This window comes from Gambusia affinis, linkage group LG11, assembly GCF_019740435.1.
Source record: "Gambusia affinis linkage group LG11, SWU_Gaff_1.0, whole genome shotgun sequence".
Lineage (NCBI taxonomy): Eukaryota > Metazoa > Chordata > Actinopteri > Cyprinodontiformes > Poeciliidae > Gambusia > Gambusia affinis.
The window spans coordinates 10,492,705-10,518,246 of record NC_057878.1 but is presented as its reverse complement, the minus strand read 5'-3'; the positions used below and the strand labels follow the sequence as shown (position 1 = coordinate 10,518,246).

At 38.9% G+C, this 25,542-nt stretch overlaps 2 protein-coding genes across 5 annotated transcripts in view; both read left to right on the top strand.

Moving 5' to 3' along the window:
• The window catches only part of cmss1 (cms1 ribosomal small subunit homolog), a 38,540-nt gene extending 18,326 nt beyond the window's left edge, over positions 1 to 20,214 (top strand). For 3 of the 4 annotated variants that reach the window (XM_044130678.1, XM_044130680.1, XM_044130679.1), the window contains 9 exons: positions 15,417 to 15,547; positions 16,877 to 16,948; positions 17,062 to 17,200; positions 17,285 to 17,344; positions 17,462 to 17,564; positions 18,507 to 18,567; positions 18,647 to 18,734; positions 18,815 to 18,903; positions 19,619 to 20,214. In XM_044130678.1, coding sequence (XP_043986613.1) covers positions 15,417 to 15,547; positions 16,877 to 16,948; positions 17,062 to 17,200; positions 17,285 to 17,344; positions 17,462 to 17,564; positions 18,507 to 18,567; positions 18,647 to 18,734; positions 18,815 to 18,903; positions 19,619 to 19,702 — 827 coding nt within the window. In that variant the 3' untranslated portion in view covers positions 19,703 to 20,214. Of the gene's footprint in view, positions 1 to 11,972; positions 12,013 to 15,416; positions 15,548 to 16,876; positions 16,949 to 17,061; positions 17,201 to 17,284; positions 17,345 to 17,461; positions 17,565 to 18,506; positions 18,568 to 18,646; positions 18,735 to 18,814; positions 18,904 to 19,618 lie in introns of those variants that run through there. The other variant, XM_044130681.1, reaches the window with a different exon arrangement.
• A 253-nt stretch (positions 20,215 to 20,467) lies between these two features.
• On the top strand, positions 20,468 to 25,539 carry tmem30c (transmembrane protein 30C). The gene is made up of 7 exons (XM_044130677.1): positions 20,468 to 21,054; positions 21,257 to 21,373; positions 21,557 to 21,664; positions 23,319 to 23,409; positions 23,492 to 23,638; positions 23,746 to 23,958; positions 24,895 to 25,539. Exons 1-7 carry the CDS (start codon positions 20,857 to 20,859, stop codon positions 25,080 to 25,082), a joined length of 1,062 nt encoding a protein of 353 aa, XP_043986612.1. The 5' UTR covers positions 20,468 to 20,856; the 3' UTR covers positions 25,083 to 25,539.
• Positions 25,540 to 25,542: the final 3 nt, after the last annotated feature.

Genomic DNA, 25,542 nt, shown 5'->3' with positions numbered 1-25,542 from the left:
TATATTACTGGCATAAATAATGCATGGTTCTTGTACAGCTACCAGGATTTCCAGCCCAAGCTGTTCTTTCTGCAATTGATATTTCATACTATAATATTGCAATAAAAATAAAGTATCTATATACTGTGTGGATGATGCTCTTCAATTTTGCATGAACATATTTTCTTAAGAAGTTGAGATTATTGAATCTATCTTGAGATCTTTGACTTTGAAATCAAATGCAAAGTTTTCCCTTTGTGGTTATGAACCCATGCCTGGTTGCTAGGAAACACCTTGTGGAAGACTTCGGAAATAAAATAAAATTTATACCATAAGTGAACTGACCTTATGTTTAGTATTGCTAGTGAATGATGATTTTATTTTTTACTTATTTAAAGTTTATTTTGTCAGAAAAATCCCGTTGAGATTTTAGGTGTCTTTTGCAAGAGAACCCTGAGAAAATGTTTTGATCTGCTGTAATTTAAGGCTCTACCAATCTCTTCTAGAAAATGTTGAATGTTTCCTGGCCCGTGTGAGCTTTAGTGTGTGTGATATTTAGAGCAGCTGTGTGTCTCTCTGAAGGCCCAGTGAAGTTTACTGTAGAATGAGAAAGAACCAGTAAATGTTTAATCTCCTCTGTTTATCCAAACAAGAATATTCTTAGTCATCTGTTATGCTTTTGTTGTGTTTAAGCATCTGGCTGTCGTCCTCTGGACCCAAACTTAACCAAGATGCTTTTTAGCTTTGTGGGAGCTGCAAATAATTGTTGCAGCTTCATTTGGATCACATTTAAGTTATTTGTTTGTTTCAAAGAACCCAGTTTCCAGATATTCACATGTTAATGGATTTCTGGTTTATTTTGATTTTATTACCCAATACTAAGTTAACTGGAAATAATTGCTTTTTGTCATACTTGCTTTATGGATGTTAATGTAAATTTGATTCTACCTCCAGTCCCGGCTGCTTAAAAAAACCAAAGGACTTTGGTTGTTTTTATGTTTTATGAATGTATGCATTTGATGTCGTACATCTGTAGCAAGCAAAGGGGATGCATTGATTAGAAAGCCACATCAAAAGGGAGGTAAAAACTTTACTGATTTAAAAGAGCTTTGTGGGAGCTGGATAATGCCTCAGAGGAGGAGGTGATTCAGAGCTCTTATGAAGGGCAGAGATGTGTTTTGCATGTCGAGCATATGTGTTTGTGGTTATTGCTCAGCAACACACTGGTTTAGAGAAGACTGATAGATGAGGCTGGAGCAACCACAACGCTGCACTGGCATTGTGATGCGTGGATGTAATCGTCCTCTGACACGCAAAGGGATACTGTTGAATAAAAGTGACTGTAATGTGTGAAGGGAATGGAGCGTATATTTTGCAGCTGAAACGGGTCATCTGTTCTGCACATGGCACTGGGCTAGGCTGCTGCTGTAGAGAAATAAAGCTGAAGAGGTACTCATTTTAGGATATGGGTAAGATGCTTGAAGCTGATTTAAAGAAGTGAGACTTCTTTCTTTGGTTCTCTTCTCTATAAAACACTGGTTTTCAGTAGAGGGAGCTAGGTTAAAATGTAGACTTTGCAAAATACAAATGCAGAATTTCAGAGGAGAAACGCAGAGGAGGAGACGACTGAAATAACATGGTGGGGATTTTCAGCCAGTGATAAATATTTGGTATCCTCCCACTAAAAAGACCCATATTTAGTTCAAGGTTGATCCAACAAGTTCTCCCTCCTTAACAGGGCCTTTGTTTGGGGGTAGATTACTGCTCGCTTTTGTCTGATTCGGTTCTGGTTCCGGCAGTAGAAACGCAAAGGAAAGAAAACTACCGTAGTTACTGAAAAGGTAAAATCTTGAATATGCAAAGCAGGGAGAGACATACCCTAGAAGGGGGTTTTACAAAGTATTGACTAGATGTGTTGACATATCTTTCAAACTAGTACTTGTAAAAATATTTTGGAAACTTTTTATTTTCCTTCCATTTTATAACGGTGTACTGTTTTGTGTCAGTCTGTCACATAAAATCTCAAAAACTGTGGAAAGACAGACACATTGTCTTATGCATTACCCTTTACGGGGCTGAACTTGTAGCATTTAGTTATGCATGTTATGTTTCCACATTCTATTTAAAAAGACAGCATTCTGGTGAACTTAATCACTCTACAAGCATGGCTATTTCAAGCCCTTAATTGCATGTGTGGCTGCGGTGGATCAGAAAAGCTTTTTCAGTTTGGCACACGGTTGCAGACAACAAGTCTCCGTCCAAGGCTTCAAGCCCAGCGCGGGTCCAGCCTCCACATGCGTATATTACAGAGGAGACTCCGGTAGTAGATGGACCGAAGCAAACCAGAACCTTCAACCAAACGTCCCCATGTTGGCCTGTTTTTAAATTAGCTGAAGAGGTCCAGTAATCAGAATCTTGTTGGACCTGGACCTACCTCTAAATATGTTCTGTATTTAGATAGCAGATCATTTCTGCTCACCAAAAAACCCTCAGTCCATTTTCCAGTTTGGAATATGGCCGAGGTATGCACTGTGTGGTGTTATTAAATAGCGTAGGAGAGCGGCAATTTAGGTTATGCATGTAATTGTATGAGTGGATGTTTGTGTGTTTACAAGGGAGTGCTTTGCCAGACTGACCGCAGTGTGTAACCAAGTCCAGGGTTTAATGGACTGTACTTGAGTGGGGTAACTATAAGCTCTGTCTTGAGGTCACATTGACTGTCTTGCAGAGATACCGCTGCTAAAAGCCCCTACCTCTCAGCCATGACCATCTTTCCTGAATAAAAAGAATCTAATCCTACAGACGTGCACATCACTGAGCTTAGCTTTGGCTTGTTTCATTGTGCAAACGTTTAAATCTTACATCCACTCCTAAAATCCTCAGATAATTCAAATAATAATGGATGGATTTTTCTACAAGCTCACTAAAGTCTATTAATTCTGTGGGAAGGATATGACATAAATATTGTCTTTGCTTGGGTACATATTAAATTTTTTTTTTTTTTTTTTTTTTTTTTTTTTTTTGCATTTCATGCATAAACCTCTGTCTGTCCTGCTCCAGCAGTGTAGTCAGGCCATTGCTCTCACAGATTAAATCTGTGTGGCTGCTCTTCTTCTCCAGTAGCCCTCTTAGTGATCTGCAAAGCTTCTCAAGCTAATTATTTATTTTTAAGAGATCTTGTAGAAAAAAAAAAAAGTTATATCTTTTGATGAGGTTAATGTTTGTGCAGAAATGAAAAAAATAGTGAGTTGTAATTTCTTGTATAGAAGATTTTTTTAGTTGCATTTTATTTTAAAATCTGCTGGATGATAGTGTGTTTGTAGATTTTCAGTATGACCGCATAATATCAGGAAATGAGTGACTAGGATATTACTCAATACCGAGTCCAAACACCCCTTTAAGATTGTGATATTGGAAAAATAGATGTTGTAATGACTTTGGCAATTCGGTATGTAGGGTGGCTTTAATTTTCAGCGATATGTGAGGCAAGTTATTTAATTCTGAGATGCTTTCACTTTCATATTTTGCAGTTAGTTATGATTCTTAAAGAGAAAACAAAATTGGCTAATATAGTTATCAGCAGGTCAGACCTTTAAAAAGTTGCTAATCTGAAATTGACCATGATAATATAATAATAATGTATGCTAATGCTTACTGTGTACTTTTAACTGTTTCTATCCAATATGTCAGTGTATAAAATCTGACATGATTCCATTGCCTCTAAACCACTTACATTTAAAACATTTTCACATTTGTTTTAAAGAAAAAACCAAATAAACTACCTGTACAGATCTATCTATAGTGGCAAGAGATCCACCGTGTGAAACACTTGTAGCCCAAGCTAACAAATTTGTGCAGTAATGCAACTACACTATATGCTCTTTTGTCAGACTGTAATACATTCATCTCATTAGATTTGATTATTCACTCCATATGGTGCCTTGTTTCACACGACTGGCTGCGGGTACCTCAGCAGTTGATTTTATTGTGAGCGTCCTGTAAGTGGTCCTGCTGAGCCAGGAGGGAGTCTCTCTGCAGGGGGGCAGAGCACCATCTCCTTTCTGCTGAGTCCATAGTGGGGCCCCCAGGAAAACCTAATCTGTCTTCTCTGATTTCAAAAACAACGGTTACCTCATCTCTGGCTTGGTGTGAAGAGAACAGATTTCATTACATTATTACATTACTTTGTGATGGCAGCAGTTACAGAATGTTCTTTTTCTTTTTCCCAGAATATATAACATGAACTGAAAAGTGAGTGAACCGTCCTACTTGAATCCGTCTTTCTAGAGTACTTGGAAAGAAAACAAGACTTGTGTTCCCTTGAGCAGCTGCCCTCACACTTCTCTCTGTTGCCTTGCATGCTTCAGTTTTTAAAAAATGTATTTAGGAACCTGCATGGAGAGGTAGCAGGTCACTGAAATGTAATATTTTTAGAATCCACTTCATTGAAATGAACATTTTTGCTGCTGTTACCAAATTGGAAGAACTGGAAAATAAAGAACTATTGATAGTATCATTTGGCAACAAGAAGGTTGTGTCCCAGTGACCAGTGAGGTTGAACAAAGCCATGCAATAAGTGGTTATTGTGTGACTTCTATGAGTTATGAACTAACTAGTGGTCAGACAGCCTCTTGTCATAACAGTTAATGTTACTGAAATGAATAGGCCTGTCTGTGCCTGGCATTCATTTGAGCGAGGCTCATTTACCGTACTTTCTGCTCATTTGCAGCAACAACTATTAGTCTGAAAGAAATGAAATATGGGATTCCAGATTTGCTGGATTCTGGGTGTGTGTGTGTGTGTGTGCGAGACATGTGTGTAATTGGAGCAAATTTCGTCAGATAAACAAATGTCTAGCAGCCAGCTTTCTGAGTTCATCCAAGAAGGCATCCAGATTCATATTAGCAAAGGATGAGGTCATCTTTTTTTTTCTCTTCAGCTTTACTGCATTTGTTTAAGCTCCTGGCCAAGAATGCCTGCTGTTTCTTAGCTGTTCGTCAAGGTTTTATAACATGGCGTATTTTATTTTGTGGTCTGTTATATGTTTTAGCTGCATGTTAAACTTCCAGAATGAAACAAAAGTATGGTTCATGCTTTTGAGTTCTCTTCAAATATGTAACCTTTACTTGCGTTTACCTAGCCCAAGGAGCAACCCTGAGTTTCTTTAATCAAGGTGAGAACGGACATGTCATGTAGAAACTCTGCAAACCAAAACCAAAATTTGTGCCGCTAGCTCCTACGTAAGATATACTCAAAGGAAGGTGTCTGTAAAAGTGAAACACGTGCAGCCTTGAGAGGATCGGGAAGTAAAGGCCATTCAAAATCTTGGATAAGATTATGAAGGTGAGGACAGCAGCTGGTGTCAGAGCTTCAAGAGCCACCACAGTCAGACGTATCCAGACAACAAAATATGTCTTAGTCTCTTACTTAGGCTAAAGAGAAGGACTGAAGCACATATAGAATCCGTAAAGTATGGTAAAGAGGAATCGGAGATATATCAGACCCAACAATGAGACTGAGCTGAAAGCCAGTATCACTATCAAAGCAAGCTGCTACCACTTGCTTCTTTAAGACTTAACCTAAACCTAAGACTGATCATCTCCATATCACACTGCTGATATAGTCCAATTTTCAGAAAAATTGAATTTAGGCTTTTCATTGGGTGCAAGCTAAAATTAATATAAATGACAGAAATGGTCAGAGACCAAGGTTCTTGAGAGGTAAATCATCTTGCCCTCTCTAGCTTGGAGGGAAGTTCCTCCCTTAAGTGAAGGAGATCAAGTTTCTCAGGGTTTTGTTCACGAGTGAGAATGGAGTGGAAGATCGATAGACAGATTGGTGCTGCTGCTGCAGTAATGCGGATGATGCAAGGGGTTGTTGTGGTGAAGAGAGAGCAAAGCCAAAATTTAAGATTCTCAATTTACCGGTCAGTCTACGTTCCTACCCTCACCTACGGTCATGAAGTTTGGGTCATGAACAAGGTCCCAGATACAAGCAGCCGGAATTAGCTTCTTCTCTCTTGTGGCTGGAAGTTCCCTTACAGATAAGGCAAGAAGCTCAAGTCAACCAGGAGTAGAGCCACTACTCTTTCACATTGAAAGGAATCAGCTGAGCTGACTCAGACATCTTTTCTGGATGCCACCTTGAAGCCTGTTTTGGGGGTTGTTTCTGGAATGTCCCTAAGGATGCATCTGTAGGTTTCTTTGTTTTGCTTTTTACATTGACAGGAGGTGACAGAAATTTTTTAGATACACTCTTCACCTTTGGGGACTTTGTAAATCAATCAGGAGACAGTTTGGTTTGTTAAAGGAGCTGACATCAATGTTGGTCTGGTTGATAATGGAGATTGACAGAGTAGTTGCACAATTTTCATGGGTTTTTAAGAATTTAAATTGATTCGTATATTTTCATTTTGCTACCATCAGTTCTACAGGAATTCTTGATAATTATAGGTCCATTTAGAATAGAACAGGGGTTTTCAAAGTATGAAAGGGTGAGCCCCCCTCCAAGGAGCCCAATGCCTGCTGCGCCTCCCCCCCCCCCCCCCCGGAGGGGGGTGGAGTTGTAAAAACTCCGCCTTCAGCCCCCGCTCTGGCCAAAACCAGTGATGGCATAGTTACTTTGAAAAAGTAACTTTAATCGGACTACTGATTACTCCTTGAAAAAGTAACTTAGTTATATTACTGATTACTTGACTTGGAAAGTAACTAAGTTACACTAAAAGTAACTTTTTAGTTACTTTCAGCAGCTGCTAACAACAACGCTCTGCCTCCTGTGAAAATCACATTGATCTTTGCTAATACTTAATTGGAAGTTATTTTATAATGATAACATTAACAATGTGTCTCCACTGATAAGGTTGAACTGAAGAGGAGATTGTACAAAAAACAGTACAAAAATAAAAAACATGAGTAATTTGTGTGGTCCACTGTTGTCTGGAAAACTCAAAGAAGGATTTTAAAGCCCCTCCCCAGCCTCCAGATTCTGCGTTCGCCCCTGAGTTTGATGTCGCTTGGCGCACAGAGCTCCTCCTGCAGCTCACAGCTCAGATGGCTGCGACACTTACCCTAATATTAAGAATTATAATGGTGCTAACGTGCCATTATAACTATTGCCAACTCCGGACACGTTTATTCGTGGCTGTTTTCACGTTTATTGCGCTGTTCATATTAGTCTCGATGTTTGCAGTTTTCTGGAGCGCAACGCGAAGCTCGACGTCATTCAGAGGTAATAAATTAACTTGACATTAACAAAGACACAGCGGGACGGATCATCCGGGAAATGATGAACAGGGAGAGACTGACTAAAACTAGCTTAATGACGGACAAATTCTGGGATTTATTGAGTCTCTGCTTATTTCCAAGCCCAAATGAGCAACTTCACGTTCAAAAACGAGCCCAAAAAGGCGCAACCCGCCGCTCATTAAACTTGCAAGCGACTTTTAAAAGATGAAGCCCAAAGCCGCTTATAATAATCGGACTTGGCGACAGAAACTGAAAATAGTTCCAGTTTTTCCACCAACAAAATGCGCATCTCCCTCCATTGTTTACATTTCTGTCGCATAGAGACGTCGGTCACTCGACAAGACGCGTAGAGGAAATACGATTAAATAACAAAAGAAGATAGTAACACAGTAACACAAAAATTATTTTGATAAGTAACTGTAGTCTGACTACTGGATTTGAAATAGCAACGCGTTAGATTACTGGTTACTGAAGAAAGTGGTCCGACGTCAGTAACGTTACTGACATCACTGGCCAAAACATCCTCTAAGGTGGGAAACATTTCCACTGATCCCCGCTCCACACGCGCACCCCACAGTACCAACTTTCTCCTAAATCCACAGAGTTGATCGTGTGCGTAAAAGACGTTTCTCTCACATCAGTAGACAGCAAGCAGATAGCTTTTCCGGTTTACTTTTTCCCTCGCACCGCGCCTCCCCTAAAGTGCTCTGGCGCCCCCCAGGGGAGGCGCGCCTCACACTTTGAAAACCGCCGGAATAGAACACCCTGCGAATTGATTGAAATACAGGCATTTGTGTCACATAGCCTTCCCTGTATGCGTGATGTGAACATTAAATGACTCCATTATTTTTGATCAAAGTGAAAAATTATTCCATATTGATTCCATGTATTTAGACACATGTAAGAAGAACCAACTTCTTGTATTAGTTTGTTTTAAATAAACGTTGTCAAACATTTGAAACTTTATCCCTAAATAGTTTAAACTCAACATTTGTGAATTTCCATCTTTTGGAGTGTTATGCTGGTTTTGCTTTAGCTACTCTAAAACAAGGGCAACTAAAATAAACACATCTATAGTGTGAGGTAATGTAATACCGTCTGGTAAGTTTATGTTTGACACTTGCAGAGTCCTCTTTTGTAATAGCCCTGTTGGGATGCTTGTTTTGTGTGGCCTAGGCATTGTTGGTGGTCTTTCCTTTATTGCATTAACAAGTCTATAAATCAAATTGTAGCCATAATTGTGGAAAGAAACACTGCAAACATTTGGTTGAGAGTATTGTCATGAAACATGGTCCACATGGTTTTGCAATGATGTAAGTTGTTGTTCTGAAGGAGGCTTTTTTTTTTTTTGTCGACCAGGACCCCATTAAAAGCATGCTTAAAATGAATTGCACTTTTTGTGCAACTATGTTTAAACACCGATGTTTATTCTAACACTTAGTGGTAGAATAGACGTGCATTACATCATATGGTTACATTCACAAATATAATTAAGCTTTCTAAGGAGACTTGTGAAAAGTAGAAACCTTTTCGTAGTTTCACATTTTCTCCAAAACACTTTAATTCATAATTTCTTTTAGAATAATAATACATGTTGGGTGGCAAAAGACCACACTGATGGCCTGTTTTCAATGTGTACAAGAAATGTGTGCATAAAGTTGAACAATCTTACAAATTAAAAATACCATAAAGTCCTTTGTGTTCCAGTTTATGTTTTGCCTAAACCTAAGAAATGTTTATTTTTGATCACACCAGAAACAGTGCCCACCTTACATTGGCTTCCCTGTGTTGTCAAGGGTTTTCCTCATGTAATTCTTGTGAAAGCTTAAAAGCTTTGGGTTATTTACACAGCCTTGTATCTCTGATTAGCACCTGCTGTGCAACCTCCTCTAGAGCTCCTATCGCACTGTGCCAGCCAGCATTGGCTTTGCTCTAACACGTGGAAGCTGGTATTCCAATCTAACGTAGGGGATTAAACTGCACGGATCAATCTTTCGCAAAGAGAAGGCAATGGATTTTTTCTTTTTTTACATACTTAATCATGGAGGAATTGGAGAATTATTTTATAAATCGGTTGCATACTTCAACTTTTATTGCAATGGAAATCGGTATATCAAAGCAATGGTTTATGACCATCATACACTAAAACAACTGGCATTAACTGTACAAACATACATGATCAATACTAGCTACGCAACGATAGGAATATTTGAGTCGATATCGATTGCTTTTACTATCCTTTACAGAAACACCATCAAGAGTTTGTATTGACTGGTAATTGGTTTCTTCACTGCGGAGGAATTGCAGCTCATACTTTGCAGAATTGTTTCACACATGGGAGGTATTCAAACGTTGAATGGCCATGATTAAGAAAATGCTACAGCATCTCAGTTGGATTGGAAGTTCAGAGTTTGACTAGGCCACTCCAAATCCTTTGTTTAATTTTTTTATGTGAAGTAATGGCATCAAAATGTTGAGTAGAAATTATGTTTCCATTAATTTTACTAAGTTGTCTAGATCTTAAAACTGCAAATCACTGGACCATCACCACCACATTGAATGCAGATATAATGTTGTTTTTCTGAACTGCTTTAACTTTTACTTCAAATGTGACAGGACACTTACTTTCTAAAAGTGAGGCAAAGTAGCCCATGGAATATTTTTTCAAAAGACTTAGATCGTCAAGAGGTTTTTTAGCAAATCTGAGACAAACCTTTGGTCGTTCAATCTGATTTTTGAACACTGGCTAAACTCCAAATGATTTCAGAACCGAGGCCTAAATTATGACTGCACTTCTCTGAGAGCAGAAAGATTGTTCCTACACTTATTGTCACGTTTATGTTGCAGAAACAATATAGGGACCATTACTTGCCCCTGTTGTTCTGTGTAAACAAAATGATTAACTTATCCAGTTTCATTACTATTTCAGGTTATGTATGGGCTCAGCAGCTTTAAAAACAGACAGGAAACAGACCCAATCAGTTGCTTCCTGAAATGACTTGATTGATCCATTTTATGCCCCTTCGGCATCATTGGCCATCCATTAAAAATAATCAGCCCTATTGATGGCCTATAAAAGATTACTGGGTTTCCCATTTTGTTGTATGTGATTTCTCTCTACAGCCAAAGACTTTTATTGATCTATGGGTATCTGAGCTGTAACCTCTTTGGACTTAGTGAGACTTCAGTCATATAAATGTTTTCCATTTGGAACCTCTGTGGTAAAGAAGACACTGAACTTATATTACCTTTAAATAAATTAATGTCATTCTTGTGAGTACACTAGATTAGTGGTAGCCAATACCCCACATTATAAAGTGAATGCTGGCTAATTTTACTTGGCTGGGTTTTTTCCATTTACTTTCACATGAAACCTGCAGTTAGAGACTAAAATGATCTAGTTGGAAAAACAGCATCATAACTATTCATGAAATATGAGCCATATTTCAGGTGGCTCATGATTGATTTCACAACAAGAAAGAAAAGTAGCTACCAGGTATTCCTTTTTGGTCAATAAAAGTATATTTAAATGTAAATTTAATATTTGTATGTCTACATTTTTGTATTCAACAATAATTTTAGGAGACTTGGGGGTTTGGTTTGATTGGGCGAGTAATTTTGAAAAGTTTCATACTTTCATTTGGTTTGGTTCACTTTTACACTTTCAACAGCAGCTGTTTACAAGGTCTCTCATCACAGAGAGACCTTTCTCTCTCTGTGATGAGAGAAAGGTCCCCTGTATTTTCTTCTTTCCTCTCAGATAACAATGTGAGTTTGTTGGTAAAATTCTCTGAAATAATTTTAACTTAAACATTGAAGTCGCTAATGTCTCTTTATTGCCATAACATTCCATGAAAATGACTTAAGCCATACCGTTTGATGGCTAATCGTTTGTAAAGAATATTATCTATTGATGTGTATCATTCCTAACCGTTTATATGATATGCTAAACAGCTTTTGATTTGTCTTATGTGGTAGACATATTGAATTCAAAGAAGTTGGCTACAGGAGCAGTGTGTTGAATTAAGCTACATGTAAAAACACATTTGATGGTCTGAGGCACATGAATTCACTTTAACCTTTAATTTCTAACTTTGAACTGCACGTCTTCATTACCCCCATAAAATAATTGTGTAAGCTGCCACTCATTAGTAAATCTATTTCTCTTGCAAGTGTATCTGCTGTTAAATGAAACGTGTTTAAAGAGTTAACCTAATTGCCTTGTCTGCACCTTATTCTCATTTAAACATTGGTCTAACTTCTCTGCCCACAGGCTCACTGCAAAGTGCTTCGCAGCTCAGTGAACACAGAATATCAAAGTCACGTGGTTTATATTGTCTATTCAAGCAGCTGGCTTGTACCTGTGGAAGGGGCAGAATTTACCAGAAAAAGGTCAAACATCTGCTTGTCTTGATTACATAAACTTAGGATTGGCTTATATAAATAACTTCAACTTAAGATAATCGATCGCCTGACATTTTCATGTCATTGGATGTCCATTCATCCATCCATCCATTTTCTAACACCCTTGTCCCTAGTGGGGTCAGGAGGGGTGCTGGTGCCTATCTCCAGCAAACATTTCGGGCGAGATCATTGGATGTCATCTTCACTATTTTAATTACTTTCATAATAGATATTTATATTATTGTAAGATGAATTGATTGAAATGACCACCAATAATCCAAATGGAAATTTAAAAAAGCCTTACCTACAGTTTTGCTCCGTTTTTGTGTCTGTCAAGCAGGAAGTGGAAACTGTATCATGGTACGAAGCTCTCTTCACCTCAGAGGTAACGTTCTGCTTCCAGTTATCCTCACTTCTTTGGTCTTTGATCGTTTCTCCAAAATCTGTTCACAGTGAGAGTGAGAGAGTGGGAGGAATCATTTCCTTGGCCCACCAATAAAGCGTGTGGTTTTTAAGCAGAATGGGAGCATGATGAGTGGATCATAGTATCAGGCAAACGTCTCTATAAAGAAACAATATACCATTATGTGAAAAATTAAGATACCCCAATACAAATTTTGTTTTGTATTTATTACACTTAAGAAAATGTACGTTTTACTCATTAAACAAAAGATATGGATAAAAATGTGTTTTAATCACAGGCTGGTTATTTTTGTCGATATGAAGAATATGTTGAAGACACTGCGCTACACGGGTACTGAAATTTTTCCGTCTTCCCTTCAGATTTTCATGAATTGTACATAGTTTACTTCCTGTGAAAGGTAAATGGAGGAGAGTGAAGGTTTATTCACAGTAAACTCTATCCACAGGAAAATCCTTTGACCTCATGAAGTATCTGTTACTTAAACTTAGTTTGAAGTGACTATAGATGATGGTAATGGGCTACGCCAGTTCCCAGAGGTTACCATGGTAAAACATTTGTGACATATGCATGCACAGCTGTAGTTCTGATAACAATTTAGTTTATCACTGTAGAGTTTTCCAATGTAAACGGTCTTAAGAGTCACATTTCTGACATTCTTAAGTGCAAGTCTTTGTTCTCCAATCATGATTGAGGTAAAGTGTTCCGACTCTGAGCTTGCAGAGTAGGAACACTGTACCAAAGGGGTGAAAAAAAAAACTTGAGAGGAAGGAAGAAATAAAAGCCACAGTTGCAAAACAGATTAGGAGACGGTGGATCAAAAGAACAAGATGGAAAATTTGCATCTGATGTTGGGTTTGCAGAGTGCCTTTTCCCCCAGGATGTTCTTGACCTGAAGCAGTGATCTGCTGTTGCAGATCAGTGATATGCTCAATTTGCTGAACCACATCCTGATATAGCTGCATGCATCATCTTTCCTATGCATTTAGACTTAAAAGAGCTTGACATGAAAAGCATATGTGACATATAGGACTTCAAAGATAGGCGATAAATGTATCCTCTTCTCAGGTAGTTCAAATAAAATCCGCTCACCAGCAGTGAGGGCACTAACCCTGAGACAGACAGGCTATTGTATGAATCAGAGCAAATGTTGCATAAACCACATAGGACTTTATTTTCCTTTTTGTATTCAAGGAACCTTGTATTCCACTTCTTTAAAGTCTGATTATGATACTGGAACCCTGCATGCCCAGGCCCCTTACCTTAAAATTTTTCCACACAGGTTATGGCACATTTGGGGGCTTCCCATAGGTATCTGTGCTTGGAAAAGGGTTTTCAAGAGTATATTTCAGCTACAGTTGAATCACTCTTCCTAACCTTGCTGGAAAAGTTAACTGAAGTCTGTTGGAAAGGAGTCCCGAAAGCAAATATTGAACTTCACATTCAGAAGAAACAGCATGGCGATTGTCTTGGCCATCAAACAGGAGGTCAGATCTTTACCCTCCCTGAGGTACTGATTTCAGCAATGGGAACTGACAAGGTTGTCACAAGATCATAACTACACAAAGGAAGCTATTAAAAAGAAAGCACAACTAATAGAAATGGCCTTTAGTGGAGCATTGAGTGCAACTTCTGTAGAGACGTCTGTTTGAATGTGTAGTCAGAGCCAGGAGTGGTGGGATTGTGATGCAAAGCACTTCACTGACACGGGCTTCTTTTGTAATTTCAGAATATAATTTTCAGCCGTTGTTTGCGTCTGGATTTACCGTATCTGTCTTCTTCTGGTGCAGAGTTATGAAGCATTTCTAACATCACATGGAAACTGGATAAAATCCAACATGGACGTTCAGGCTGTAGACACTTTGAAAACAATCAGATGTGTATCCGATTTAGTGCCATGGGGTGAAAATATCTCCCCTGAATTGGGACATTCAGACTGTGGTGAAAAAGTTGGATATAGGTTGCATTTACGCAACAACAAACAAAGAAGTGAATTTCGTTCGTATTCGCCTGCCATCTGAACATAGCGGTTTTCAGGTCTTCTCTTTGCTTTTTGCAGATGATGTGGTTCTATTGGTTTCCTTAAACCATCAGTTCATAGCCAAGTGTTTCTCAGTCAGCATGACAGTCACTTCGTCTTAGTCACTGGTCTGTCTACATACAAGCCTTGACCTTTTGTCGTACGATGTGGACGATGATGGAAACAGTGAGACCCCAGATGGAAGTTGCTGGTATTTGCTTCCTGTAAAGAGCCACTGCTTTCTGCATCAGAACAAGTCAGCTGAGGTGGTTCGGTATAATGATCTCTTCTTGAAGTCTCTCTTGCAAGATTTTTGTGGGCACAAGTCACTGAAAGGAGACCTTAGGAAACACTGAAGACACTACAAATTCATTCTGGCCTGGGAATACCTTTTAATCCCTCAGGATGAGGGAACGGGGAGATATCTGCGATTCCCTCAGCAAATTGTTTAAAAAGAAAAACATGAATGGATGAATATACAGTGGGAAGTTTTATACTGATAATGGTCAGCATCTATAGAAAAGTACATCTGTACATTGTTCCAGTGATTATTTTCCAAAAGAGGCTAGAAAACTAATTTTATTTGCCTGAAAAGGGCAAAAGGTTCAAAATAAAATTCTACTGTCAGCATCATTTGGATCATGTTTTTTGAAAAGTCCTAAATTTTAAATAGTGATAATCATATTGAACCTTCAGCTAGTGATGTTTTATTTTACTTTTATTGAGGTTGTGGAGGGGAAACATAAGTAAAGGAACAGCAAAGGGTATTTTCTTTCCTTAATTGGAAAAACTACCAGTAAAACAAGCTGCCACACAGAAAGGTCTCTTTAGTACAACCCGAAAAAAATGAAGTTGATTTTTAAGGTTTTGTTTTTAAACACTGTTGACCAATTGTGCACTTCTTCTAAAAGGTGTAAGCATGACCTCATAGCATTAGACTAGAAGAATGCGGTGAGAACGGGTAGCAACAGGGAGGCTAAATATAACCAGATGCTTGGTTGGAGATTTGCTACACAGTTTTATATATAGACCTTAGGTAATATTTGATTATTTCTGACTTTATAGAGCACAGGAGAACATTAATGAATAACTAGAGCTCTCTGTGATCTATTGTGTGAATGTTAAATAATTGTTTTAGGGATCATGTTGCATTCTTTCAGTGTTGGTTTTACCTCTGAACAGAGAATAAACAAATTCATTAATTCATCCACCACATAATTTTCTCATATTCCATCAACAGTTTTTCGCCCTCTGCTGACCCAGATATGAGTGCACCCTATTTCTTGTGCAGGTTTTAATGAAGAACTTCTTCCAGCTTTTATTATACTTTTTTTTTTTTTTTTTACAGATGCAGTTGAGGCAGAGGAAGAGTCAGAGCAGGAGAAAGAGCCAGCAGAAAAGGCAAAGATAAAACCAGAGAAGAGGAAAATGGTGACAGAGAAAAGCCCTAAAGCCAAGAAGAAGAAAAATAATGATCAGGTTGTAACCTTTTGTGTTTCCATACCACTCATTCTGTTTTTTCACCATAGGAGCAATTTTGTAAAATAAATGTACAAATTAGAAGGAAAAAAAAACACAATTATTTGTGTGCAGCCAGAATATCAACCAGAATATTTAATGACTTTTTAGGATAACCAGAGTAAGGCGTTTTGGGTTTTTTTTCCCGTTTTTTTTTTTTTTTTACGAGGATGCTTCACGGATAAATAAATTGCAGGCATGTTCTCTGCAGGCAGCTATGTCAGCACGACTGCTTTTGATTAAGTTTTTAATTGACACATTTTCTTATGAAAAATAAGTACTTCATAGTGCAACCTGAATCAGATCTGCTCAGTAAACACTGACAGTGCAGACCAGAAATCTTTAATGTTCATATGAGTTTTATAATTTTGTGCTGATAAAATTCTCTGTGTTTTAGAACAAAACATCAACATGCTCAGATATTAAATTAGGTGTGGAGGGGGTTCTTTGTTTTGTATTTGTTTCAACTCAAAAACAATTAACACGATTATAATTTGACGGGTAAAGATGGTACATGACCAATTTTTTATTTTATTTTTTTATGCTGTCGGTCAAAATGAGGGAGAACAAAAAAGTCTACCGTGGCCTCTGCTCAGTAGTTGTGTGTGTATGTGTGTGTCTGACAATGTGGCCCCCATCCTCCTGAGGCAGTGGATGTTCTCCTGAGCGATCTCCTCTCAGACCTGGATTAAAGCATCAGTTCTCCCCTGGACAGTGTGTGGTGCAATGTGGCGGTAGTAGAAGGAACGGGACATGATGTCCCAGATGCGCTCGTATTTTATTCAAGTCTGGGAAACAGGCAGGCCAGTCCATAGCGTCAGTGCCTTCATCCTGCTGGAGCTCTTCAGCCACAGATGCATCACAGGAAACACTGACCGTTTTCCTACCTCCGACATCCTCTGGACACTGTGCTGACAGACACACCAAACCTTCTTGCCACAACTCGCATTGATGTGCTATCTTGGATGAGTTGCACTACCTAAGCCACTTTAGTGGGTTGTAAAAAGTGACCAAAACATCAGCAAGAAAGGATGAGAAAGGGTCTCAATAGGGCTGGGCTATACGGACTTAAAAATTTATTATGATATTTTGTGGTACTATTGTAATAAGTGTCAATAAAATTTGTCACTATTTTTTTAGTTAACTGTATGACTGTGACTTCATGACACAGTCGTAGCCCCAAAAGCACAAATACTGTTCTTGTGTCTTCATAAACGACATTATCAATTTCATTAATGTCATATGTAATTATTTAGTCTAACAGATGACTTTCATGTATTCATTTTACAGAAAGAGTGTATAACTCCTCAAAAGAAAGAAATAGACGATGAGCAGTCAGCTAAACCCCAAAAGAAGAGAAAAGTGAGTCTGGCGACACCTGCTGTTGTAGTGGAGAACTGCTGTTGCACACACTGTTGCTCTGGGCAGTGACGGTTTTTGTGTGGGGATATTGGTTGAATATGTTTCGTTTTCAGAGAAAAAAGAAAACTATCACAGACGTTTTGGCCACCTCGGAGCCAAAGCCGGGCGGTCCAGCTGACCTGCAGGACCTGATTACTCGGTACTACTCAGACAAGCGCTCTGTGATCGAACTGGAAGAGCTCAAACTGCAGAGTAAGTCTCAGCTATTTCCCTTTCACCGTTCATCTTCAGTCGATATCTGCTGACCCACTGAGGTTGCCTCGTGTCCTTCCACAGACTCCTGCTTTCTGTCCAGTAATGACTTGACACACACACTCTCCTCTTATCTGAAACAAGGTGAGCCAGGTTCTGATTTTTGAGAAATTTCCTTTTTTTGTTTTGTTTGTCGTTAGATGTTTATGACCAGACTCATGCGTTTGACCTCGATTGCTTTTTTTGTTTTCTTATTTTCAGTTTGTCCCAAGTGGGCAAAGATCCAAAAGCAGCATTCAGAAAAGAGTTCAGTGGTTATACTGATTGTCTGCAGCTCTGCGCTGCGAACTATAGAACTCCTCAAGTAAGTAAACATCAGGGTGGACGGTCAGAAATTACACTTACAGTGTCTTCCAAAGTATTCATCCCATATAATTTTCTGTTCTTTATCAAACCTGACGGGCTTTAATAGAAAAACTGCTTTTACGCTGAGGTTAATTTACACAAAGGTTAAGTCATATTTACAAATAAAGTGCATGTAGAAGCATTTGGTTGCTCAGGATTTTATTGAGGGGTATCATGTTTACAGTAGCTGAATACGTCATATACTGTAAGGGCATTTTTACACTGAGTAGACTCTGTTTGATTGGGGACTAGAATTGCAATATTTGTTACATTCTCAGCTGATGTCAAACAATCCAAACTAATTAAAAAACTTGTTCACCCTTTTGCCTGCGGGGGCGCTGCACCAAGAATGATTGAAGGAACCAACATGAGAACTTCTGAAGAAGATATGAGCAACTTCTTCATGAAATGTAAACATAAATGGAGAGGTGAAAGATTTTAGTGGTCGTCTCTTTCGTCTTTGGAAAAAGACAACGAGCCATTTCTCCCACTGGCACTAGACTCATGTTTATTTTGGTTGTATTTACCCAGAATTCCCTGAGCTACAGTCCGCTAAAGCTTCTTTTGGAGCAGTCTCCAGTCTGCTTGGCATTCACATATCCATTCAGTCCGAGCCAGTGTTCACTTTAGTCGAAATGAGACCTAGGTTTTCAGGCAGAGACCAGAGTTTGCGTTTTTCGTCCGTATCAGAGTTTGATCACACAATTACACCTCCCTAAACAAACTGGAGTTCTTGGCAGCTGAACTAGAGTTTGATTGAAGCGGATTAAACAGGGCTGGTGTGAATGCACCATCAGGTCTGTGGCTATAAGGTGACAAATGTCAGAATTAAACGAGTATGAATATTTTTGCAAGATGCTTCCATGTTGGAATTCTAATCTCTTGACTGTTTCGATTGCAGGCAGCTGACTGCTTTCAAGGGCGAAGCCAGAGCAGTGAAGCTTTTTGCTAAACACATCAAGGTATTCATTTAGACATATTGGAAGAACGCAGGTTGTCAGTCATGAAGGGGACGGTTGGCGTTATGTTTTCTCTGGGTAGGTAGAGGAGCAGGTCAAGCTGCTGGAGAAAGGCATCACACACATCGGAGTGGGAACACCAGGCAGGATCAGCGCTCTCATTGACAAAGGTTCGTGTGGACAAAATGGTTTGCTGAAAACCACCTCGGACATCCTGAAGCTTTTTCAGTCTCTCCTTCTTTTTCTCCAGAGGGCTTGAGCCTGCAGGCTTTGAGGTACCTGATTGTTGACTGGAACTGGAGGGACCAGAAGCTCAGGCGGATGGTGGACATTCCTGAGGTGAGCTACTGCCCCCTGCTGGATTGAAATGATAAGCAACAAGTTTTAACAGAGTTGATATTTGGATGGAATTTTCGATCAATATTGGGTCAAAAATGGGATTTTGATTATTGATAACCTTTGAGTCAGGACTCTTTTCTTTTCAGAAGGCAGGAGAAGCAGCAGTAACAGTATTTCCAAACATTTTTTTCCCAGGACGTTTTCCTACTTCTGCCTAGAAAGAAGCCACAGTCCTCCCCAGCAAGTTTAATGTTTATTTATCAAAACATACATCCCTGACATTTTTATCTGATTTTTATTGAACAAAAACAAAAGAACACATTGAACAAAGTGATGTTGGTTGATGTGTTTACAGGGTTTTCAAATGGGATGCATTTAATGACCGAGAAAAATGTGAGAAAGCAGTTTGAGAAACATTTACCTTGAAATTTCAACATTTGTCACTCACTTTTGTGAAGATGGAGAGGTTTTTTTATGACACTTTAGGTCTGCATCTCATTTAAAGCTGCATGCTGGTTTATTAGTTGAAATATTTTTACTGTAAACGTCTATATTTTGTCTCAGACTAGCTTTTTTCTCGTACCATAAAAATCTGATGCTAGCCAATTAAAACCTGTGATAATTACGATATGTCCTTTAATTTAAAAAATGTATTTTTCCAGAGTGCTGTCCAGATTGGTGGTTGAACGTTTTGCATCATGTTTGTCCCTTTTAGATCAAACTGGACTTCTTGAAGCTGCTGGAGAACGGAGTCTTGGCTGCTTGTAACGAAGACAAAGTCAAAATTGGACTATTTTAATTGAACATCTATGTGATCTTATTGTTTTAAATGATCACTGAGGGGCCTCACACTGTTTGTTTCCTGCTGTGTTTATTTCTTCTTCTCATTTATTCTATTTTTGTTAGACCACAGTTTCTATGAAGTCTAGAGAAGTCTAGGAAAGTATAAAATATCCTGTTGTTTTCTAGATCTGGGTTAGCATGGAAAAATGTTTGGGCGTTCAGATTTTATTCCCCATTTAGTTTTCTAAAACATTACAGCCCGAGTTTGCCTCTCAACCACTTTAAATCAGACTTTTAAGCTGGACCTGGAGTCTGGTGTAATTGCTATTCAAAACTTTGATACTGCTGTTTTCACATTTCTACAAATAGAAGTAAGCATATCACAGAATCTGTATTTATTAAAATCAAGCAAATGATGTTTCATGAAAACCTAACTTCTACAAAAACAGTTAAAGGCACCTTCCTTGTACTTTGACCATACTAGTTCAAAAGCTTCATAAAAATGCAGAAACTATATATATATATATATATATATATATATATATATATATATATATATATATATATATATATATATATATATATATATATATATATATATATATATTAAAAAAAAACTATGACATTGAGGAGTAGAAAGGATATAGGAGTCATTTGTGTAAAATGCATGTCAAAGTGTGATGTGTGGAATAAACTAGCTCAATATAAAACCTCCATACTGTCGTCTGTGCTCACAGGAAGTCCCTCTTGAAAATGCGAGGTTACTGGGTTACCTCAAACAGGAAATCATTTATCATAGCAACTTTAGAGTAATTCACTTCTTTCTTTCTTCTTTTTTTTTAAATCAGCGAATAAATAATAAATATATATATATATATATATACGGTTACAGTCGGATAAAACAGGAACTTGTTTCAGGAAAACAAGTTCTTTAGAGGTAGTTAAACAATGAGACAAAGGTAACAGAAAAAGGTAGTTAGGCAAGAGATTGTGGTTAATAAATGACAGGATGCAACTGACTTCCCACTCACAAGTGCCTGGCGTGAGTGCTGTGTGTGTTTGATTGCACATAGGTGGATATCACTGAAGATAAAAAAAAATAAAAAAAACAGGAAAAGACAGACAGAGCGTCGTCTTCTCGGTTGCTGTTTTCAGCCGTCGTTCCCACTCATGGGGAAAACCAAAGACAAGTCTGGGCCCCTGCCTCGGAGGCCGGACAACTCGGCTTTCAAGCAGCAGCGGCTCCCCGCCTGGTCTCCCATGCTAACCGCTAACACCGTGCTGCCTTTCTTCTACCTGCTGGCTGTGATATGCATGCTGCTCGGAGTGTGGCTGCTTCTCCTTGTACAGAGCACGCAGGAAATAAAGGTGAGCATAAATAACTCTTTGCTTTTCAGTTCTCACTTTGATGTGTAGAAGAGAAATATCCGCCAATCTGTGTGGGTGGAAGAGGCCGCGGGCACGGGAGGCTCAGAGCACCGAGCAATAAAACGGGGAGTGACGAAGATACACAGGAGCCAAGGTTAAGGTTTGAGTCCTAACTCATGTCTGTCGTTTCCGACCCTTCCAGCTGGACTACACCGATCTGGGAAACTGTGATGAGTGTTTCAACCTGCGTCGAAATGTGAGCAACGCAGCGCAGACCTGCAGCTGTCGGGTGGAGTTTTCAATTGACAAAACATTTAAGGTACCAACCCTGTGTGTGCTTGTTCGGCATACTGACGTCAGTCCCTTCCATGGCTCAGCTTTCAGATTCAGAATCCAAATTGCATCACATGTATAATTTTTTTTATTTTTTTTTATTATCATTATTATTTACTGTGTGCACCTCAGATTAGAGCACATTGCTTCATATTTTGGCTCTTCCCAGGGCGATGTCTTTTTCTACTACGGTCTCAAAAACTTCCATCAGAACCTCCGCAGGTACATGGACTCCAGAGATGACGGACAGACGGTCGGGTGGATAAAAAAGTTAAAGGTATGGTATCTCTATTTGTTTTTGCCACTTTAGAGGTTATTATTCTCATTCTGGTACCAGCGTTGTACATTCAAAAGCTGAAAGTTTCCCTCGGTTGTTGTAACTCCGGCTCAGTCAGATTGGATGGAGAACATGTGTGAACAGCAGTTTCCCAGAGATTTTCAGAGTTATTTAGGTCTGGACTTTGACTAGGTCATTCTAACACGTGATTATTCTTTGGCCTAAACTGTTCCATCCCATATTGCTCAGTGTATCTTAGCTACTACTTGGTTTGCTTATTCCCGTCGCAGAAGGTCAACTCCACAGCATGATGATGCCACCGCCATGTTTCACAGTGGGGATGGTGCGCTCAGTGCTGGGCAGTGTTATTTGTGAGCCCAAAAAGTCAAATCATTTTCAGGTGATGGATTTATCTCTGTGAGTTCAGAACTCGGCGTATTGTTTTAAAACCCGATCCTGCTGTAAAATACTCTGCGACTTCATATTCAGTCTTTCTGGTGTGCTCTTTTGTCTTCATGGTTTTGTTTGTTCGTTTTCTGACAGTGTTCCTGTTACCTTCAAAATGCAGCATTTATTTATGGAGAATAAATAACAAGCGGACTCTACTTACCAACCCGGTGACTTTTTAAGGCAGTGTGTTGCACTAGATTGTGAAAGAAATCTTTTTTTAAAAATGCAGAGTTTTTCTTTTACTTCACACCTAACTAATGTTCATGAAGATCTAAAATAGAAGTGGTCTTAGTAAAGACCTGTCTAAGCTTACCAGCTCTGTACAATAAGAGGACCTTCCCATGAATCCCCAGTATTTACTTTCTGGACCTCTAAGCTTCTAACATCCAGGCCCGTTGAAGTTGTTGAACTTGCTGATGGTCTGTTTCACTAACAGCTTCCGCATGCAGAGCTTGGAGTCAATTAATGTAAGGTCTTTCTACAGGCTTAAAAAAAACAACAACAGGGAGATAGAGGGGAAAAAAAACCTGCATCTACTTGTGAAACAACTCTGGGTCCAATTTTCTAATAACAGCTGAAGCTCAAAATGGGATTCTAAACATACAAAAGCTGCAATTTAAAAACTCCTTAAAAGCCAACACTGTATTTTGTTAAAGGTAGTTCATTTGAAAATGTATTAGTTTGATCCTCATTTGGTTGTATATATATTATAAATAATATATATAAGTTATAGTAGTTTAACTTGATTAGAAGAGTTACATAAACGTATTACGGTATATAGTGAACGGAAATATAATGGTGAAAACTGGGTAGCTTCTCCTGGTTAGCCTGCATTTGTAATAACTAGTAATTTCAACAGTTTTGAGTAACAAAGGCTAGATCTATCACCTAGAAGAACTCTAGGTTTCTCAGTTTTAGTTGAGAAAATTTGGAGGTTTTAAATTGATTAAAAATTATTGAAGTGGGGCCGAAGGTATGCTCATGCTAGATATGCTCATGCTAATGTGGCACAACCTGGCTTTTGGAACGTCACCTTTTGTCATTTCTAAACATTTTAAGTACAATAAAAGTTGAACATGATTTACAGAATATTTGAAAAAAATAAAAATAAAATAAATAAAAATTAGCACTTCCCGTGCAAAATTGGCTAAAATATTCATTTATTCTTAAAGAACTTGCATTCATTTCTCATTTTCCTCTGAAGAACCCAAGTACGTATTGTGAGCCGTTTGCAAAAGATGAGGACGGAGTCCCCATCGCTCCCTGTGGGGCGGTCGCCAACAGTATGTTCAACGGTAAACACTGCTCACAACACTCATCAGCCCACACCTCGTTTGATCTCTGCATCGGCCAGCTGTCTGTCTTTTCTCCTCCCAGACTCCTTCGCCCTGACCTATCACTCCTCCAGCGGCCATCGTGTTCCTGTTCCTTTGCTGCGGAAGGGCCTCACCTGGTACACAGACAAAAACATCAAGTTCCGCAACCCAAGGACGGACAATCTAACTCTTGCTCAGGTGTTTGAAGGTAAAGGGAGACGATGTAACCTCAGTCTCAGGAAGTGCTTTCGTTTCTCTCACGAAAGATGCAAGAAGCCGAGCACGAAGGCAAACCCAGTGGTGTTCCCTCTGCAGGTACGAGACAGCCTCTGTACTGGCAGAAGCCTGTATACAGTCTGGACCCACATGACCCGAACAACAACGGTTTTATTAATGAGGATCTGATCGTCTGGATGAGAGAAGCAGCTTTCCCCAACTTCAAGAAGCTTTATGGGATTTTAAATAGAGCAGACGCCAACTTTGAAAAAGGGCTTCCGAAGGGAAACTACAGCATCAATATAACCTACAGTATCCTTTGACTGCAGTTTTCAAGCCTCCTTCAGGCACTTGTTTGACGGTTCACCTGAAGTTCAAACGAGAAGAAATTAATCTCTCAATGAATTCATCTTTAGTTGAAGCTGCATTTTCTGAGACTCAGACATTTTCTTGTATCGCATAATTCCACGACAGAATCATCTTTATTTTTTACTTTGTTTTAGCAAGCAATTTGTTAAAAAAAAATTCTTATCCACTCTTCACCGTGACAAAGACAGGACAAACACGCACATGAGCATCATAAGTCAAGGAAAATACGCAAGAAAAACCTTCTTGTCTAAAACTGCCCACATCTACAAGTCTGAAAGATTAAAAGGTCTAAAGCATGAGGGACTGAAAAAACTGAACAAGGCTGAGGCATCCATCACAGTGAAGTGGTTATTAAAAAAAATCGTTCACCAACATCAAGGGATGCATGATTTTAGGGAAACATTCCATTGAAGTGTTGCATATTATTATAATGCTACGATTAAGCCGTATTTTCATGAAAAAAATTTTTTCCCGTAATTTTTTTTTTTTTACATAGTTCATCCAGCAAGATAAATATAGAATATCAGGATTCAAACTATGACCTTACACCTTGTGTTATCAAAAGCAGCCCTTGATAGTTGCAGTAGACAACACCTCCATGTATGTAAAGTGTTACTGGAGAAGGCAAAAGCAGGTTGTACAAAGTGCCAACTGCAGGGATACCAAAAAGTGGAACACTGCCGATTTTAGTTTCTTTTCCTCCTGCTGAATTAATGTGCTCAATTTAATGAATGGATTTTTCTACATTGTGGAACCGCCAATTATTTTGATTAGATTTTTTATTTTTTTTTTCCCCCCAGAAGTGCCAGAATTAGGGGAAGGCCATATTTATTTGCATGCTACCTGCTACAGATTAGCCTTGACCTCCTGCCTCTTCAGACTTCCCTGTGCAGCACTTCCAGGGCAGAAAGGAAGTGGTGCTGACCACGCTGACCTGGTTCGGAGGCCAGAACCACTTCCTGCCGATTGCTTACCTGGTAACCAGCAGCCTCATCCTGCTGACGGCCGTCGTCCTCACCGTGGCCTGGTGGAAGTTCGGAAAGGATGGGAAGAACATGAAGGAATGAAGCGTTGAGGACTGAAACTGTTGAGGGAATGAGCTGATCGATACTCTTGCTGCTGAGAAGGTTTGCAAACCAGAGATGGGGGAGACAAAGTGAAAAGATTCATGGAATTTTAACGCTAGTTTCAGAGAACTATCAACCAGTTTATCCATTTGTGAAAGCTTTCTTGTGCAAATGTTGTAAACTAGTTGCTTTAAGAGGAAGTAGTCATGCTGCATTTTAAACCGTAGCATTTTTATTTATTTGAAGACGTCACATTAGGGCTGTGCTATACTGGAGCACAAGGATAATGTGCTCCAGTATAGCATGGAGCACATGTGAAAAACTTGGGAGTTTTTCCACATCTTTCCGCTAAAGAAAGTTAAGTAATTAAAGCACTTATTCTGTTGTATTTTTCTTTTAAAAAGAGTAATTTGGGAGATGTGAATTGTTTATTTGGAATAAAGTTAAAAGGATTAGAGTT